General features: G+C 38.2%; 1 protein-coding gene across 1 annotated transcript; it reads right to left on the bottom strand.

Moving 5' to 3' along the window:
• Window positions 1-266: 266 nt before the first annotated feature.
• LOC139744593 (cholesterol 24-hydroxylase-like) lies at window positions 267-12,733 on the bottom strand. The gene is made up of 13 exons (XM_071655023.1): window positions 12,576-12,733; window positions 11,668-11,745; window positions 9,806-9,887; window positions 9,105-9,265; window positions 8,393-8,531; window positions 7,765-7,878; window positions 6,869-7,103; window positions 5,318-5,390; window positions 4,055-4,139; window positions 3,025-3,138; window positions 2,018-2,097; window positions 997-1,069; window positions 267-407 (listed from the first exon to the last, which is right to left on the bottom strand). The coding sequence occupies exons 1-13, from the start codon at window positions 12,731-12,733 to the stop codon at window positions 267-269; spliced, it is 1,533 nt and encodes a 510-aa protein (XP_071511124.1).
• Between the last annotated feature and the right edge of the window lie 4,742 nt (window positions 12,734-17,475).

Raw genomic sequence — 17,475 nt, 5'->3', positions numbered from 1 at the left:
ATCTGTGTGCCAGTATTCTGAAGCAACAGGTGGATTATTCTGCCTCATAGCACTTACTTGGCAACAAGATGCGAAAAGCTGGTTTGTTTGCCTGCTTGCTTGCTTGCTTGATTTCCATTTTTCTATATAATAGATCTTCTCGGACTAGATTTTACTTATGTACTATACAGTTTGAGAGTTTGTAATATGAATATGCTAAAAAAATAGGTCAAGGTAATATCGGCTTAGAATGTTGAACATAGAGTGTGAAATTCGGGCACACGTGGTCAGTGCCGTAGCGAGATGTAATTCTTGCAACCATCGACAGGTCGGATGGTGACAGCATACGCCAAGTCCCAACTCTGACCCGGAACTAGTTCGAATCTGAACATCCGGAGGATCTTGGCCATGATGATGCGCGCTTCGATCTTCAGTGAAACAAAGAAAGAAAGAAAGAAAGAAAGAAAGAATGAATGAATGAATGAATGAATGAAAGACAGAAAGAAAGAACGAAAGAAAGAAAGGGGGAGGGATAGAAGGAGAAGGGATGGGATAGAGGTAGAACAAAAAGGAAACGACTGCGTGATTATCACTAGATCTTAATAACATAATAAATCGATTGCGACCCAATTATGCCAATCAAGCAATTTCACAATTTACCAGCGATTATTGACTTAGAAACTGAAATATAAAAAGGATGAACCAATAATTATAAGGATACTAAAACGTTAGAAAAAAACAAGAAGAAATAAACAAGGCGAAGACATGTTGCTGCTTTGATGAGGATTTCACCATAAATAGAAGATTTATAAAGGACAAAAAGTTACATACCTCTCCGAGAAACCTTTGCTTTTTAAATGCAATTGCAATGTCATTTACTTATTACAACAATGTGTGCATAACGCGTACCAACCCGGAATAGCGGAAAAGATTAGAAAAAACAACAACAAACAAACAAACAAACAAACAAACAAACAAACAAACAAACAAACAAACAAACAATGAGGTCATACTTACCAGAGCAAAGTTCTGACCGATGCATGTTCTCTGACCATATCCGAACGGGAAGAAAACACAGGGCGAAGGCGTTCTACAGAAAAAGAAAATAAAAAGAGGAACAACAGATTCCAAAATCTTCTGCTTAAAGAGCCAGGGAAGTGTTGAATAAAATATAAGCATTCCACATGCTCCTGAATAGTTTACGTTAGGGGGGGGGGAATTCTTTCTTGAGGCTCAGCAATCACAACAACTGAGAAGGAAGTTATATCCGCAGCATTATCAATAACTAAATCTATGGCTAAGACGCAATTACTTGTATCTTACTAATATCTTTCTCTGGAAAATTAGCAATTATTACAAACTACCATAATATAATGGTATATCTTAAGTAGTAAGATTGACATAATACATAATATACATGCCAATTTGGCGGGTGGAAATGACCACATGATATTTGAATGGAAGAAAGACCATTCTCTAAATGTCTTTTTTCTTCCTATTCCGACTCCTGCGGACAAACATCTACTTGTAACCAGGGAGGTGGAAGAGTCTCCACCTCCCTGTTGTAACCATCTAGTTTCTCTCGAAATGCATTATCATAATGAATTGTTACAGAAAGTTTTGAAATCACACCGTTTCAGAGGAACGATTTTGTTTACAGAATGAAGAGTGTCAAACTGCCATAGTATGCAATATGCATCATACACTGTACACAAAGTTTGTTTCTTTTTTTACACTATAGTTTGAAGAGTTATATATGAAATGAGGGAAAACGTTTTTAGGAGAGCTGGTATCTCAATCTGACTTTCTGGGGACATCAATATTGTAATTGACTGAGCTGCAAGAGGTGTGAATAATTACCGATGAATTAAGGAGCGGCGACATTATTTTGTATTGAATCCATTTTCGAGTGTGAGGACATTAAATCACAGTCTCATCTTCGCTGTATATTTTACTCAAAAAGGATCATTCGAATATGGTGCTGCATATATCTGCTCAATCTGAACGAGAACTGACACAATTTTCTCGAATGAAATACCTCTGGTCAAAGCGCTCAGGACGAAATGCTTCCGGGTCATCGAAATACTGTGGCATACGCCCCATGGCAAACGGACTCAGCTGCACCAATAGCAGAAAGAAAAAGACCACATTTGATATCGACCATGATCCATGTAGTTTAGGCAGTAATAATGGTAACGGAACGATTTTGCAAGGAATAACTATACCAGGGCTACACGAAAAGTCTGAATTTTCATTATTAAGAAGTTTGCCCAGAGGACACACAAAGGCCACAGGACGGCTATACACGATGTCGTATTAAAAGTGCGATGGTCTTACGAAGGGCAAAATGGACTCCTAGATTCAATCCAAACATGAATCTTTTCACGTTCTTCGGATGATTATTTGGCATGCCAGACACTTCCCCCATCGCTCACAAAGTTGCTCTACCGGAGATTGTGGAGCTCTATTGGTGACTGTTATAGTACGATGCTGGCATAAGATGCCCTTCCGAATGGCCCGAATTTTATACGATAAGAGCCAAATTTGAACAGTGTGACACATGCATAATCAAGGACCTCACAATATAGAATACATGCATATAATAGAGAGATTGTGGTCAGCATGGCATGATACTGTCTTTCCTTGTTATCTATTCGATTGACCCATAACAAAGTGATGATTATACCTCCCGCAGTGGTCTATTCAGTTAAGTCATTTTACTCGTGTCATTATTGCCTTAGAATTCAGCTACCATGTAAATAGGGGCATTGTGGGTACAGACGTCATGTCCAGATGTCTGTCTAAGGATGTCACCACCAGGCAGGGGTTTGAATCTAGGACCTTGTGTTTTAAAGTCCCAGAGCCTCATGCTCGACACAAAATGTTCCCCGTAATGTCACGTCTAATCGTTGCATGGAGTCAAAAGGAAAAGGTGATAAGCTATTAACCCTATCTACCAGTGGCAACCTGATTGAACACGATTTCAATACCTGGTGGGTCTCAGGGGGTTAATAGGGAAGACACCCTTGTACCCCACAAACTTACATTAACTTGACTCCCTTTAGGAATGACTATGCCAGAACTTGCTCTAACGTCACATCCGGCCACGCGCGTCACTATTGAAGCAGGAGCGTATAACCTAAGAGCTTCCTTCAAAACCTGGGAACGGACGGCAAAACAAAACAAAAACAATGACGATGACCATGCAGCCTGAAAAGCAATCAGTAATCTGACCAACTGAAAAAACAACCAGAATTCCATAGTTTAAAGTCCTGGCGTTCAATGAACTCGGCAGTCCCTATTTGTGTGAGACAAAGACAAGCAAATTATAGAATCATTGCAGTGAGTGGATTTCTCTTCTCTTTAAAGATTCGAAATTCATGTCACCCAATTCAGGTATGCATATAAGCATACGAATCTATATACGCACATTTACTGAATATACGGAATGAAACGCCTCTGATTCTGAGTTCTTTTTTTTTTTTTTTACGTACAAATAATATTGTATGCACGTAAAATCTTTTAATGCATAATGTTAATTTACTAAGAGAGAAAAAAATAATAATTATAACCTTAAATCAAGACATTCTGGACCAGACCTGCGAAGAGATTAAAAAACGACATGCTCATTACAGTCTGTCAGTGAGAGATCTCGTTCACAGGAAATTGTTCTAGGTCGAGAAGACCTTTAATCATTGCTAGCATAGACTCACAAACGATTCTACACCGCGGTGAAAATACGTGCGCTATGTAATACGAGTATTTTTGTACTTTTGTTTATAATTTTCCGTAATATTATGTAGCGTGATTTCAGTTGCTATACGAAAGATCAGTATAGGAATTTTATCACGAGCAGGTAATTGTTGTCTGCGGATGATGTGATGCGTCGTGGGCCTACACAGAAAAAGCTGCAATTATAGCATGAACTATTTTTGGAGTCCGTAAACACACGCTTTTAGCATGGTTCTGCAAACGAGGACATTACATCTTAAGGAATAAACATGAAATGGCTTCAAGTTCGTATAAATGAAGCTTTACAGTATCCTTTTGTTGTTGTTGCTGTTGTTATCCTTACCATAGATAGGTAGTCCAACTTGCTCATATCCTGAAAACTGACGAACATTTGACTGCCAAGCTTCTCCTCAAGTTCCTCTTCTACCCTAGATAGAGGGCGCAATTTCATGATTTGTGCAAAGCTCAGTCAATAATGAAATGAGAGCAATTAATGGATGCTTCTCTTTAATAGTATAAACCGATGGGCCATTTTAGTCACCTGGTCTAGTATGCAAGTATATTTGTTAAAGCATGAATTCCGTAAATTGTTACGTTGGGCAACCTTATGCGTTATGTCGCTTTAACAACGAGCAAAGTGCCTAACCAACTGAGATAAAAAAGACATCAAATTATGGACGGAAGAGGCGAGTAATCCTCCCTTTTTCCTCTGTCTCTCTCGGCGGCACTTACAGGTTTATGTAATATGACATAATTATACAAACATTCAAGGAAATAATTTAAAAGTAATCTACTCAAACTTACGCTATATTCTTGTTAAAGATCGCGGTTGATATAATCTTGTCAATTGTTTAATCTACGAACGCATTTCGTTTGTATGTTTTGTATGCCTGCATGTTTTCCTGCGTTTCATTACAGGTAGTTTCAATGTTTAGGAGTAAGAATCAGGGACAAAATCGGGCGAAAATGAGAGATTGGTTTTTCTTAGCTCAGTTTTGAAACGAAAAACAATGATCTATGCGGATCATCTGCTAACTATAATGTACTCAGAGTATATACCGTCTAGTTCACTATTTTAATTCGCTGTATTCAACGAACTTTGATAAGTAAGGTCATGAAACCTTCATTGAGTTGCGATGCCGCAGAACCCCAAAGGAACATCAACAAAATGACTTCAGCGAAATTTACAACAGGACGGCACTTATCAGCAGATAGAGATAAGCTCGTCTACACTTACCTTCATATTATCAAATATAAGTGCAATGTAACTATCTATCGATCTACTTAGGAACGCATACAAGAAAATAACATAAAATTCTCCGTTCACTTATCCGCTAAAATGATAATAATATGTGTGTCACATGTTTCAGATAACAGCGTGTGAATTGATCGTGACTTGATGAATTACATAAGACGGATCAGCTATATCATTCTTTTCCTGGCATTCATACTGACTAGGCCATCAGCGACTCCCCATAAATATAATTCTGATACTACCAGTCTCTTTAGAAATACACTTTTGTAATGGTTATTGAGTCGATGCCTTGATTATGAACATGGAAGAGTTTTTAGCAATGATGTCAAATTGATGAGAACTTCGACTTACTTTGCGAGAACATCCGGGTGTTTCCCGAGCATTTCTAGAGTAAACGACATCAGGTTACTCGTTGTCTCTTGCCCTAAGGAGTAACGAGAAAGAAAGAAAAAAAAAAAGAAAGGAAGAAAGGAGATATAGAAGAATATGAGTGAACAAATAAATTCAGCGCCTTAAAGGACGTAATATTATCATGAGTCATCGCCAGTAAATAGAACGAAGATTAACCGCGTTCACGGTCTAGTCACTAAACCCGTGTGAGTCTACTAAAAAAAAATTAAAAAAAATAAAAAAAATATGTCGGCGTATTCGTATACCGTGACAATGACACAAAACGTGAAAAGTCTAAAAGAAACTTGTTTTGGTGATTATTTGACTTTTCATTGTGTCTTTGGTTCATTTCCAATTCCAACTCATGCACGTGTATTAATATCTGTTATAGATATAATTGTGAGTGAGCAAAGACCAAGATTGTGTCTCGTCAAATTGAGTCGATTTGGGAAGGGGCAAAATGTGGGAAGGCATACGCGTGACGGTGTACTGGTGATACATTGTACAGTTAAAGGCGACAAGAGTTAATTTTGCCAGTTTCATAAGCAAAATTGCATCCATTGTATAACAAATGATGATAATCAATTACAAGAGGGAGAGGGAGTTCGAAGAAATGTCATGATGTGAATTGCAAAGACAAATGTTTCACCCAAGGTTGGTTTTAATTTGAGTAAAGGTTGCTAAGTGGTTTTTTCTCTCTCTACCTCTCTCTCTCTAAAAAAACAAAAACAAAAACAAAAACAAAAACCTACAGGTAAGGCATTGGAGTTTCTTTGAAGTATGATTGGTAGTACTGTCTGATTTGTGTTGAGAGTCGAAGTGCCGTTCTGTTGGCAAAGATTTCTTTCAGAGTTGTCGTCGGCTATTCTGTCAAAAGAAATACTTGAATATTTTTTGTTGTGCGTGAAGAAATCCTCATCGATTTCATTCTCTCCTTACGAGAATGATCATAAACGTGTACAACAGAAGCACAGCGAAATATCTTAGCACCAGCAGAAGGTCGTTTAAAAACTCGACCACGACGAGTAGTTGTCTTACTCCCTCTACGTTGCTCAACTAGCAGTTGTTCGTATCGACGCATCGTGGACGCCAATTTGCCCTGTCTGTGACGGCCACTGTAAAGTGCTGGACGGATGGAAGTCAGGTATTAGGTTAGCGACTGAAACTAGATGAGTCAAACAATCTGTGATTTTTTTCCCCCAGAAGAAGCTTGACCAAAAGAATACTATCAGTCATACTGTATACGGAATACTTGCAGGGCGCCCTCTTGCTAATAACCCTTTATGTGCCAGGTACTTTGAGCATTGTGTACGATAGTGTGGGTTTTCTGTGCCAATTGGCACTCAAAAAGAGCAAAGCATCAAACAGTTTTCATAAGAAGTTTGAAATGTCAAGGCATAAGCATGGCGTTCAGACTGAGGTTCTTCAAGACAGCATTCTAACCACCTCCCCCTCCCCGATAAACACATTGACAAAAACCAAAAGCTTAAGATATACTGCCTCGAAACTCACCCGCGATGAAGAAGGTGACGAATTCGTCCAGTATCTGCTCCATGCCGAACTCCTTGTCCCCGGTGAGGTTCTGGGAGGCGTCCAGGATAGACGTGAGCATGTCCGTCGGGAGATGTTCCCCGCGAGCCTTGGCCTCCAGCCGGGCGAGGATGCAGTCTCGACCGGTGCGTCGCAGCAGCTCGCAAGCTTCTTTCACCTCCCGGTGTAACTGCCGATGTTTCTTTGTCAAACCGTACTGGGCGTGGTCGGATGGAAAGGGGAGAGAAAGGGGCGAGGGGTGCAGAGAGAGAGAGAGGGGGGGGGGGGAGGAGATGGGGAGGAAGAGAGCAGAAAAGAAAGAGAAAAAATTGGGAGAGTTAGAGCGAGAGAATGGGAGTATGATTGCAACATAAATACATAAACGACATATTATAAAAGATTATACGTGGTTAAGGAGAAGGAGAGGTATAGAGTATGTGATTTTGTGTGCGCGAGTTACAGTCGTGCAGAAAAAAAAACAAAGAGAGAGAAAAAAAATGTAGAAGAATCGAGGAGGTGAAGCACGGAAGATCAAAGTGGAAACATACAGGGTGAAGACGCAAAGGGTTAAATGAGATTCAAAAAGTTTCATAATCAGTTTGAGTATTGCATTTCTTTCCTCATCATTGATTATATCAACTTTCTCCATTTTTTCTTTGTTAGAGACTGCTATAACCATATATTCACAAAACCACTACCAGCTCCAACTCAAGACTCGAGGAGTACTAAATAATGCATTTCAGATGCATACTGAAATAAAAAAACCCAAACAAACTAATGCTTCCAAACAAAGTTGGGCATAGCTATATAGGAGGAAATCTGTTGAACAAGAATAAATCCCATAAGAAAGGCGCGTGGCAACAGGGAGTATTTTGTACCTTCATCCATGGGTTGTTGATGGTGTCCATGACTGCGTTCAGACACGTCATAATCGCCCTGGGGAACGGGACGTCCGGATCGTCCAGTGCGTTTAGTTCCAGGTTAAAGGTCACCTTTTGATTGAGGGGAAATGATTATAAGTGAATACGTTGCAATAAAACTTGGCCTGGAGATATCTTTGTTGCAGCTTTGTTTTCCTTTTTGTTTTCAACAGATTTTGCTACGGCGTGCCGTTGCTTCTTCCTTTTTCTCACGTACGATCGTCTGTGAGTTCGTACAACACAAACGACGAATATGCCGCAGCTAGAACACATACTTCGCCTCTTATTTCTACTTCGAAGATACGATGGCTTTTTCACCACCAGTACTGTTACAGCCAAAATATGACAATACAAATACAGTGTAGTGAGGACAAAATGGCTACGAAGACTTTGCAAAACTATCAAACCAAGATTCTTTGACCTCGTCAATTACAACGGAAATAACGGTGCTAATGATAATACAAAGAGTAGAAGAACAACTTATTTCAATGATAACAAGGTAGAAGAAATGGTATCCTCGTAACATTGATCATCTTTATCATAATCAAAATGACGAGGTCATTGGTGAACTCGACGTCCAACCGACCTTGGCAATGATGTCGAGACTAATGTTGTTAAAGGCGTCGTACATGGAGACCTCCTGGAGATCGTCAGCCTTCTTCATGAGGTGGTCGACGAGGTGATCGGCGCTCTGGTTGAACACGTCGACGAGATCCATCAGGTATCTAAGGAATTACATGAACGAGTGAAAACAAACACGTTTCAACACTGTCCTTACAGGTGGGTACATTTTTGTTTGAACAAGTCATTGATTCAGCAAACTTTCAACTACGAAATAAGAATATCTTTGGCAGTGGCTTACATTGTCAAGTTCTTACTTTATCGTCACTAGGAAATTTCAATACTAGTAGGCCTACACTGAAGTAAAAGAATATATGATTCCTAAAGCATCGCGGAACCATAAGGTGACATCAGCACATTGATATAATTTACGTATACTTGGACATGATTTTCTTTTTGATGAAACCTGCCTCATAATCATGTTTACACACACGAATGTACGCAGAAATATGTGATTTATAGACATATGAATATAAGAATATATACATTATACAGTATTTATTTATACTTTTTATAGACATACAAGCCGACAGCTGAAAAGCATAGAGCAACGTTCGCCTCAAACTTTGCTTTCTTCCAATATATATATTATTATATACACATATATACCTAGTTAAACATACGTATAAAGCAACAGATATGCTTCAATCTTTGTTGACAAGGCAACACAGACTTGCCTGCGATGGAAAGCAGGATTTAGCATGGAGCGATGGACCTTCCAGCGGGAGTGGTCGGCCTCGGTGATCAGTCCGTTGCCCATGAAGCGGTGACCGAGCACCGTGCCCATGATACCATACGGCCGATGAGGCTTCCAGTGTATGCTCCGACCAAGCATCTCCTGAAAATATCGGAATTTGTGATAAACAACAATTGATTCCAATATGAATGATATCAAAATGAAACTAAAATGTACTTTACATGAAATCACAAGGGTTTTAGCACATACGGACATATTATCGCCATTTGTATGTGTGATGTATTATGTCTGTTTATATAAGTATGCCCGCCCATCAAATGTAATATTTACAGTTCATTGAATGATTTATACTTCATTGAATGAAAGGTTGGTAAGCAATGTCTATCCCCGGTGGAGTACTGTTACAATTCAACAGAATTCGTCTTCGAAATTCATCAACGCTGCTGTGTCGACACTGACTTGTCTCCTTCGTCTATATCATAATCCAGTATTTAGAGCCTTCTTCCAGTAACATGTAATGTTAAGTTCAGCATGCAGAGAAATAGTGTCTCTTTTTTAATTTTCTCCATTGTAGGCGTACTGATTTGCGTGTGTAAGGAGGCATTATGATTATGCATGTATGTATGTCTTCATAAATCCTGTCTTTCTCTGCATGACTTTTAAAGACGAGAATTTCGTTACCTTGACAACATCAGGGTCCAAACCTGCGATGATATACCGATGGAGAAGCGAGTATTTGAAGACTGTTCCGTATTCGCTCTGCCTGTGGGTAACGTTCATAAGAGAAAGTAAAATATAGAGATTGAGAAAAATATCGTGAAGAAACATGTATATTATTTCTTTAAACCCCTGTCTGTTTGCTCCATGCACAGTTAGCCATGTCTTGCTGAAAATAATCGTCGATGACATGCATAGCATGATTTGGCATACAGAGGTGCATGGGACTCAGTGGATAAGGCGAGGGATTATCACCCACAATGTCCATAGTTCGAGCCCCCTGCATGGCTGCTGCCCTTTGTGCCCCGTGTTATATGCAAGGCACGTTATCCTCATTTCCTATAGTCATTCGGAGGGATTTTATAGGTCGTAGGGCCTATATACTTTTGCAAATCCCTTTTCTTGTCACCAAATTTTGCACGGTTAAAAAGTAATGTGTCCCAACATTGTGTATGGAATCTTACGGCAATACACCTCGGAGTTTTTAAAACAGAAATGAAAAACTAACTCATGCCACTCGAGTATATGATCCGTTTTATCAGAATAAAATTCACTGGAAATCTACAGTATTGCTTTACCCCTCCGTCACGAAGAAAGTGTACAGTTTTATTATTTTGAGGAAAGGTCTAAATTTTTATACCTACATATCTGCGATACACCTGCTTATGACGAGAATCCAATTTCAGAGTTGCAAAATGAACACACGAAATTCAAAGCACTTGGTCCCGGCCTTGATTTCTTGTTCACATGCATCAAGGAGCTTCGAAGCTCCTTGCATGCATTCATTGTTTCCTCAGTGGTCACGTAAAATGCAAGCCAAATCAATATTCAGTATTTTGATAGAAAGGGACTGATTGCTTTATTCAATCGATTTATCCATTGATTGAATTAGTGGCTGATTGATGTCCGTTCAAATGTTGAGGTATGCAACAAATTGATATTGTACGTGAGGTTGTGTAAATAATGATAATAAAGATGATGATAATAATAATAATAATAATAACAATAATAATAATGATAATGATAATAATAATGATAATAATCATAATGGAAAATCTCAATTTTAATGTATTTCTCGCGACAAAGAGCAAGTCCACCATACTCTAAATTCGTTGGATTAAAAAGTTATCTATAATAGTCTAATAGTAATAGACCATGAGGAGGGACAAATCCAAATAAGATTATTAATTTCAAATCTAATGGATTCAATTTCTAAATCAATTAGACTAAGAATCGTAATCTTATGTGGATTTGTCCCTCCTCATGGTCTTATTACATTACTTTTTAATCCAACAATTTTAGAGTGTAGAGAAACAAGTCAAAATTAGTATATCATCTAAAAACTCCTACATATTCATCATCAACTTATATACGACTATTACGAATCATAATCATAAACGCAAACAGAAGAAAACTGACCAGAGATGTATAGGATTTATTAGTAGAAAAGTGAGCAAAAAGTGAGATTCTTATCGTATTTTCTTTGCTCACTTTTCCACTAATGAATCACAATTAAGTAACGGTCCATGGATATGAGGTGAGATGTGTTTAGATGTATGCCGATTTATATTCTGTCATTTTGCTGCAAATCGGGTTATAAGAGAAAAATCTGAGAAACATAACCACACATGTAAGAATAAACGCACAACAAACATATAAAACATAAACAAAATTCTCGGAATAATACTACAGTTTTTTATACGTCACAATGAGCATGTTCACGTATAATGATACTCAGGAAAGGTACGCGATCAGCAAGAATAACAATGTCGCAAGTATCCTGTTAATTACATTATGAAAACCGAGAGCAAAGAGAATTTTCTTACCATTTCATCAACAGATCCAACTTTGTTTTACCCGCTTTCAAGAACTGACGAACCTCATGTAAGCTCCCATAGACCACGCTGCACGTGAACAACCACATACTTATCAATTAATTCATTAATATTAAGTTTAGCACGTGGTAATAAAATGTGAACTATTGTTCAAACGGCAACTTAGTATAGAACTTAAAGATTCAGTTTTTCAAGTTGTCATCAATTGCATTGTATGCCTGTGGTTGTAAAATGAAGGGTGTTGTCGTCTCACAACTTTCAAATTGATTGTTTTTGCTTTATGCAGATATATATTCAATTCCGTTCAATTCGATTCAAAATGATTTTAATATTCGTTAATTTTCTACTATTTATATGTCCCCCTTCAAATTGCATTACTCTTTAGCAATAACTACTCTGGAATTAAGAGGTTTGTATTTACTTGTTTTACAGTTCTGCGAAAACAGAAAGGTACCACAGTGCTATATAATGACAGTTTAAATAGAGATACATGTATATTGTATGGCGGTTTTGTACTACATTGTATATCTGTTTAAAATTTGAAACTTAATTCTGAACTCTAAAAACTCTATCATTACAATAATATAGCATCGATTTCTCCTCCTGCCAATAGTAATATTACAAGTTGTGCTGTTGTGTTGTGCTTTAACCAGGGTTGCTGGTTTGAATTTTCTACCATCCATAATTGGCTGTTTCATTTTACTCTTGATACAGGATATATATCAAGACGATAAACACAATTGATAACGAAAACAGTTAAAGCATAAATTAATCTTAGTAAAGGTATCATTTTATATCAATGAATTATATATCTATCACATCGCAATAATGATGAACTCCTATTAGCATTGGACGGAATGTGAGGCATGGGGAATACAGAACTCGGCCACATCACTTGCCTGGTACGCTTTGGACCTGGTATGTGCTTGTACTTCCGGTCCTGGACTTGGACGTAGGCAACGAAGGCTACGAACAGACTTGAAATCAGGGCCACTGTTGCTGCCAGGGCGTAGCCCAGGACGACGGAGGGGCTGACATCTAGCGATTGCAGCACCATTTTGAGATCGATGAAAAGCTCGCCACGATAGATCGAAGTCACAAAACGGACGAGGGGAGATCCGGCGCTGAGTGGAAAAGGCACGAAAACGGCGTGGTGTGGCTTGAATACATGTACAACCTACCCATGACTAAACAGAAATTCTCGCGTGGAGTATTAAACTCTACATGCATGTGGGCCAGTAGAGGAAAAGCAGTGCGGAGCTTCCTTTGTTTGAACATCCATTCAAGCGCGTCCGCCCTTGCTTTCATCCCATACTGCGGGTGACGCAATTGTGTTTGCTCTTTGCTGGCATCATCCCTATTTCGGGAATCACAGCTCTGCTCTAGCTTCCCTGTTCGTGGTTAAGTCGTCGAATGTACAGATTCAGTAGGTACCCATTTGCATAAGAAGGATGTCTAAGCACAACGAACAACAAATTTTAATCTTGTAGCTTCATCTCGACACATGATATATGTTTTTTCTCCCTCTCCCAGACACACACGTAGGAAGATTCCTGCTGCCTTTGTAACCAGAGAGAGAGGCACCAGACAAGACAAGGATTGACAATAGAATGGGAGGATCATCTCACTAAAGTCTTGACAGACAGGTCTATGGAAAAGATGTCCACGGACACCTGTTTTTTGTTTTTTTCTTTTGGTCATGTGATGGGCTTTCAACAATTGCATCAACATGATAAACGATCGAAGAGCATCCTTTCTGTCGTTTTATACTGCATTTACTACAGCAAATATGTTTTTGTAATTTGTTCTCTACGATAAAGTTGGAGTACTGTACATGCTCAATCTGCAAAGGGAGAATCAGCATTTAGAAACGCTGATCCAAAACGCCGTTCAAAGGGAGTTTATGCTCAAATTTTCCGAGCTTTGTGCTTGGTTTAAAATCTATAAACCTCTTTTGCAGCAGGGAGGTGAGGTTTCACTGATTCTAATGAGCTGTTCAACATTTTTCAGGATTTTCGGTTTATGCTTCTTCAATAAACGTATGATATAGAGAGAATCGCCGGTCGTAAGCGCACCTTTCTGTGCGTTTTGAATAAGCGTTTTGAAACGGCGTTTATGATAGATGTATAGGCATGCTAATTTTCACTTTTAGAACGTCTCTTCGTCTCCCTCTTGGAACGTACAATAAGTCGTGATTGCAAGTCTCATACAGGCATATCCTCTTCCACGATGTTCATATAAGTTGTTCTCAGTTGGATTTATTCACTTCATTATTTAATAGTTTTCTCAATTTCCTAAACAAGATTATGATCCTTTCATGAATCATTATGATCAAGTTTGTCAATTCATTACGTAATATGTACTGTGGCGACCAAGGATTTCTTCTTCTTCTTCTTCTTCTTCTTCTTCTTCTTCTTCTTCTTTTGTATACTTATTATAACTGGTGGGATCAACAATCTATACAAGCTTCGCTTATTTTTTTTTTTTGTGGGTACCTTTCAGCCATCCCCTAAATTGATTATCAATCCAAAAATGTCTCACAGTCTTCTTTAACTCTCATCTACTAGGTGAGATGTACCCTATTTTTTTAGTACTTCTTGTGGCATCTCTTTCCATTGATTTTATTTACATTGTACATAATTACGTGCTTTTTGATTATTTTGGAGATGGAGAAAAATCGGTTTGAACTTGAATTTAAACTCAGTAGGCATATATTACGTTTACACAAACATTCAGTGATATTGATGAAAAATATAAAATGTTCATGTTTCATAAAGTTTTAGCTGCTGCTGAACGTACGGCATGTATACTGAATGTATACTGAATAGCCCTCCCAATATTCAAACTGCAATCCGTTTTATGCATGGCATGAATGGGACCATTCTATTGGATAGTTTCATTCACCCACGTGGATTATTGTTAAGAAACACTAAATGAAACAGAGAATACTTCATCTGTTTAATCTCGTTTGGTTCCTTTTGAAAACTCATCGAACTTTCTGGTCATCTTGAATCAGAGATTTTAGTTGACCCATCTCAAAACAAATCGTCTTGCTCGATACGTTATGTTTAATAAGTAGTGAGTATGGTAGGTAATCATTCTAAATTGAAACACACACACACACACACACACACACACACACACACACACACACAATGTAAAAAAACTTCAACATCGTTGTGTCCTCGAATTCACTTATATCGAACCTGTCGGATAATAATGATAAAAATGAGGAAAAGGAGTGCAATTACGTAGTCTTCTCAAGTTCAAAGTATAAGTGACGAATTTTATGACAGCGCCATGCCGCACCATGTAACATATGTAGTGCGTACACGTTTCTATACGTTTTATCTAATTTTGCTCAATATGAGGAGATGCGCACACACACACACACACACACACACACACACACACACACACACACTCCTTTCTACCTCCCTGCACAAACACATTCACACATAATACACACACTTGGAACATGCAATGCATTTTCATGTCATGAAAATAACCATCATATAATGCTCTCTCAGCAGACACTGGCATTAGTCTTGTCATTCTGTATGTGTACATACTGACATTTTCACGTTCACATTCCTTTTTATTTCTTTATTTCAGTGCCCAATATCACAAAGGTAAAGTATAAAAATTTGACAACGCACTGTGATTTTTTTTTTTTTTTAATATAAAGTACAAGCATCAGATGAAAGACTGTTTACAAAATATGGAGCAGCACTGTGCTGGGGAAGCTACAGGTGTTTGCACAGAACAATGCTTGTCGATTTAATACATAGGGGCAATACAACCACATGTCATACTGGCTTCATAGAAGCAACCTCAGTAGCTATGCAGCAGTTGCAGGGGCAGCAGTTAGACTGCAGGGTCTGCTGGAAAAGGCTTGAACCGACGATATGAGGTTAATAATCATATATGAATACACATATGATTATTCTTCTACATGTCCATTATTTAACATTTTGTATGTCATTAATAATACATATTATACATGTATACATTTGTTTATTATATAATTGTAGTAAAAAAAAAAAGAAGCTGCTGAAAACTGCTTATCCAATAGTGGCGAGTCAACGGAGTAAAATGGAGTATATGTGTAATTGTATAAGGCCTATTACTGTTTTAGATGTACAGTGCAAAATATAGATTAGCTTGTACAAAAATAAACTATCCAAATTGATTATTACAATGACAGGCCTATACATTGTGAGGTGATATGCGTGATATACATTTAATTACTTTAGTATTGTTACGTAAAACACTCATACCATGCGCGAATGATACAGGGTTGTCTGGAGCCCTTTTCACACACACACACACACACACACACACACACACACTTTTTTTTTGTTTTTCAACGATGTTTATTCTGTTCCATTCAAAGTAATAGAAAAAAAATAACAATTTTCATTTGCTACAATTGAAATGACGAAAATATACATTTGTGATCATAATAGCAAATTTGCTATTGCTGTACATAATGACATAACAATAATTACATTTTCATGAACAATTATCAATTTACATACAGTCACTTCCCCTATGCTCTCAAAAATTGCTTAAATTTAACAGTGATGATTCAATTCTTCTAGCATTGATCTTAATAATCATCCAAATGAATTATGCAGCAAAATTTACAGTAATAAATAATGGAACCATATTATTTATCAACCAATACCCGCCCACCTACTAACTCATATCCCTTCCTGAGTCCCTATGACCACCCCCACCAGTTCCCTCCCTTCCTGTTTCCTCCCCCACCCCTATCTGTACACACAAACACACACAAACACACCCATACACACACACACACATACACATGCACCTAATTTGGTTAACTGCTCTTGCCTACACATCACAATATAGTAAATATAGTTATATAATCAGCCCGCCAACAGGCTGACAGGAACGCATGGGAAAGGAGGGGAGAAAATACAAAACAACACAAGAGAAAAAAAAGAAGAAGAAGAAGAAGAGGAGGAATGAAGGAAGGGAAAAAAATGAAGAAAAGAAAGAGTGGAATACTATGGAGACATTACTATTTTTATATAAGTCACAGACGTTGCACGTGGCTTCAGACTGGTTTATTCAACGAAGTCTCAAAATATTCCCACACACATACACACACACACACACACACACACACACACACACACACACACACACACACACACACACACACACACACACACACACAAAAGATCGTAAGATTGATCTTACGAGTGATGCGATTCAAAAAAGTCACGCCCTGTCTGCTGTGAAATATGTGCTTTAAATCAAGTGCAAGTATCTTTATGAAACAGACTAAAGATCAGGATTGATCTCACGCTCGATCCGCAGAGTTCTGTCACAAATATAAGCTTTCCCAATTTTCTTCCATCCTTCTCCACTAAATTTAAACGGTGTCCAAATTTGTTTTATTTTTACTTCGCGAGTAAAAGAAGGCACAGGTTCGATCACTGGAACCTATTCCCTATTAAACTATCTGCCATTGAGTCTTCAAGGTCGTCAGCGACATTGGGGACTCGTCGCAAGGACGGCGGCATTATAATCGCCAAGTTCGTCATTATTTCACTTCCGCACCGACGCAGAAATCATCGTCGTGTACCTTCATTCTCCAGCTCGCGTGTGTTAGCTGTAAGTGTAACAGGGCGGAAACCGCGAACTGTCAGGTTTTTCACTTGTGTGTCTTTGCGTGACTCCGTATGTTTGCGTGTGTGATTTCATTAGTCGAAAATTAATAATCAATTTCCACAACTGCTTTCCTTTATAATTCAGAAGTTGCGG

This window comes from Diadema antillarum, unplaced genomic scaffold, assembly GCF_040938485.1.
Source record: "Diadema antillarum isolate AM-2024a unplaced genomic scaffold, OU_Dant_1.0 seq00001192_RagTag, whole genome shotgun sequence".
NCBI classification, from domain to species: Eukaryota; Metazoa; Echinodermata; class Echinoidea; order Diadematoida; family Diadematidae; genus Diadema; species Diadema antillarum.
The sequence above is the reverse complement of the archived record's forward strand: the minus strand, read 5'-3'. Positions and strand labels throughout refer to the sequence as shown.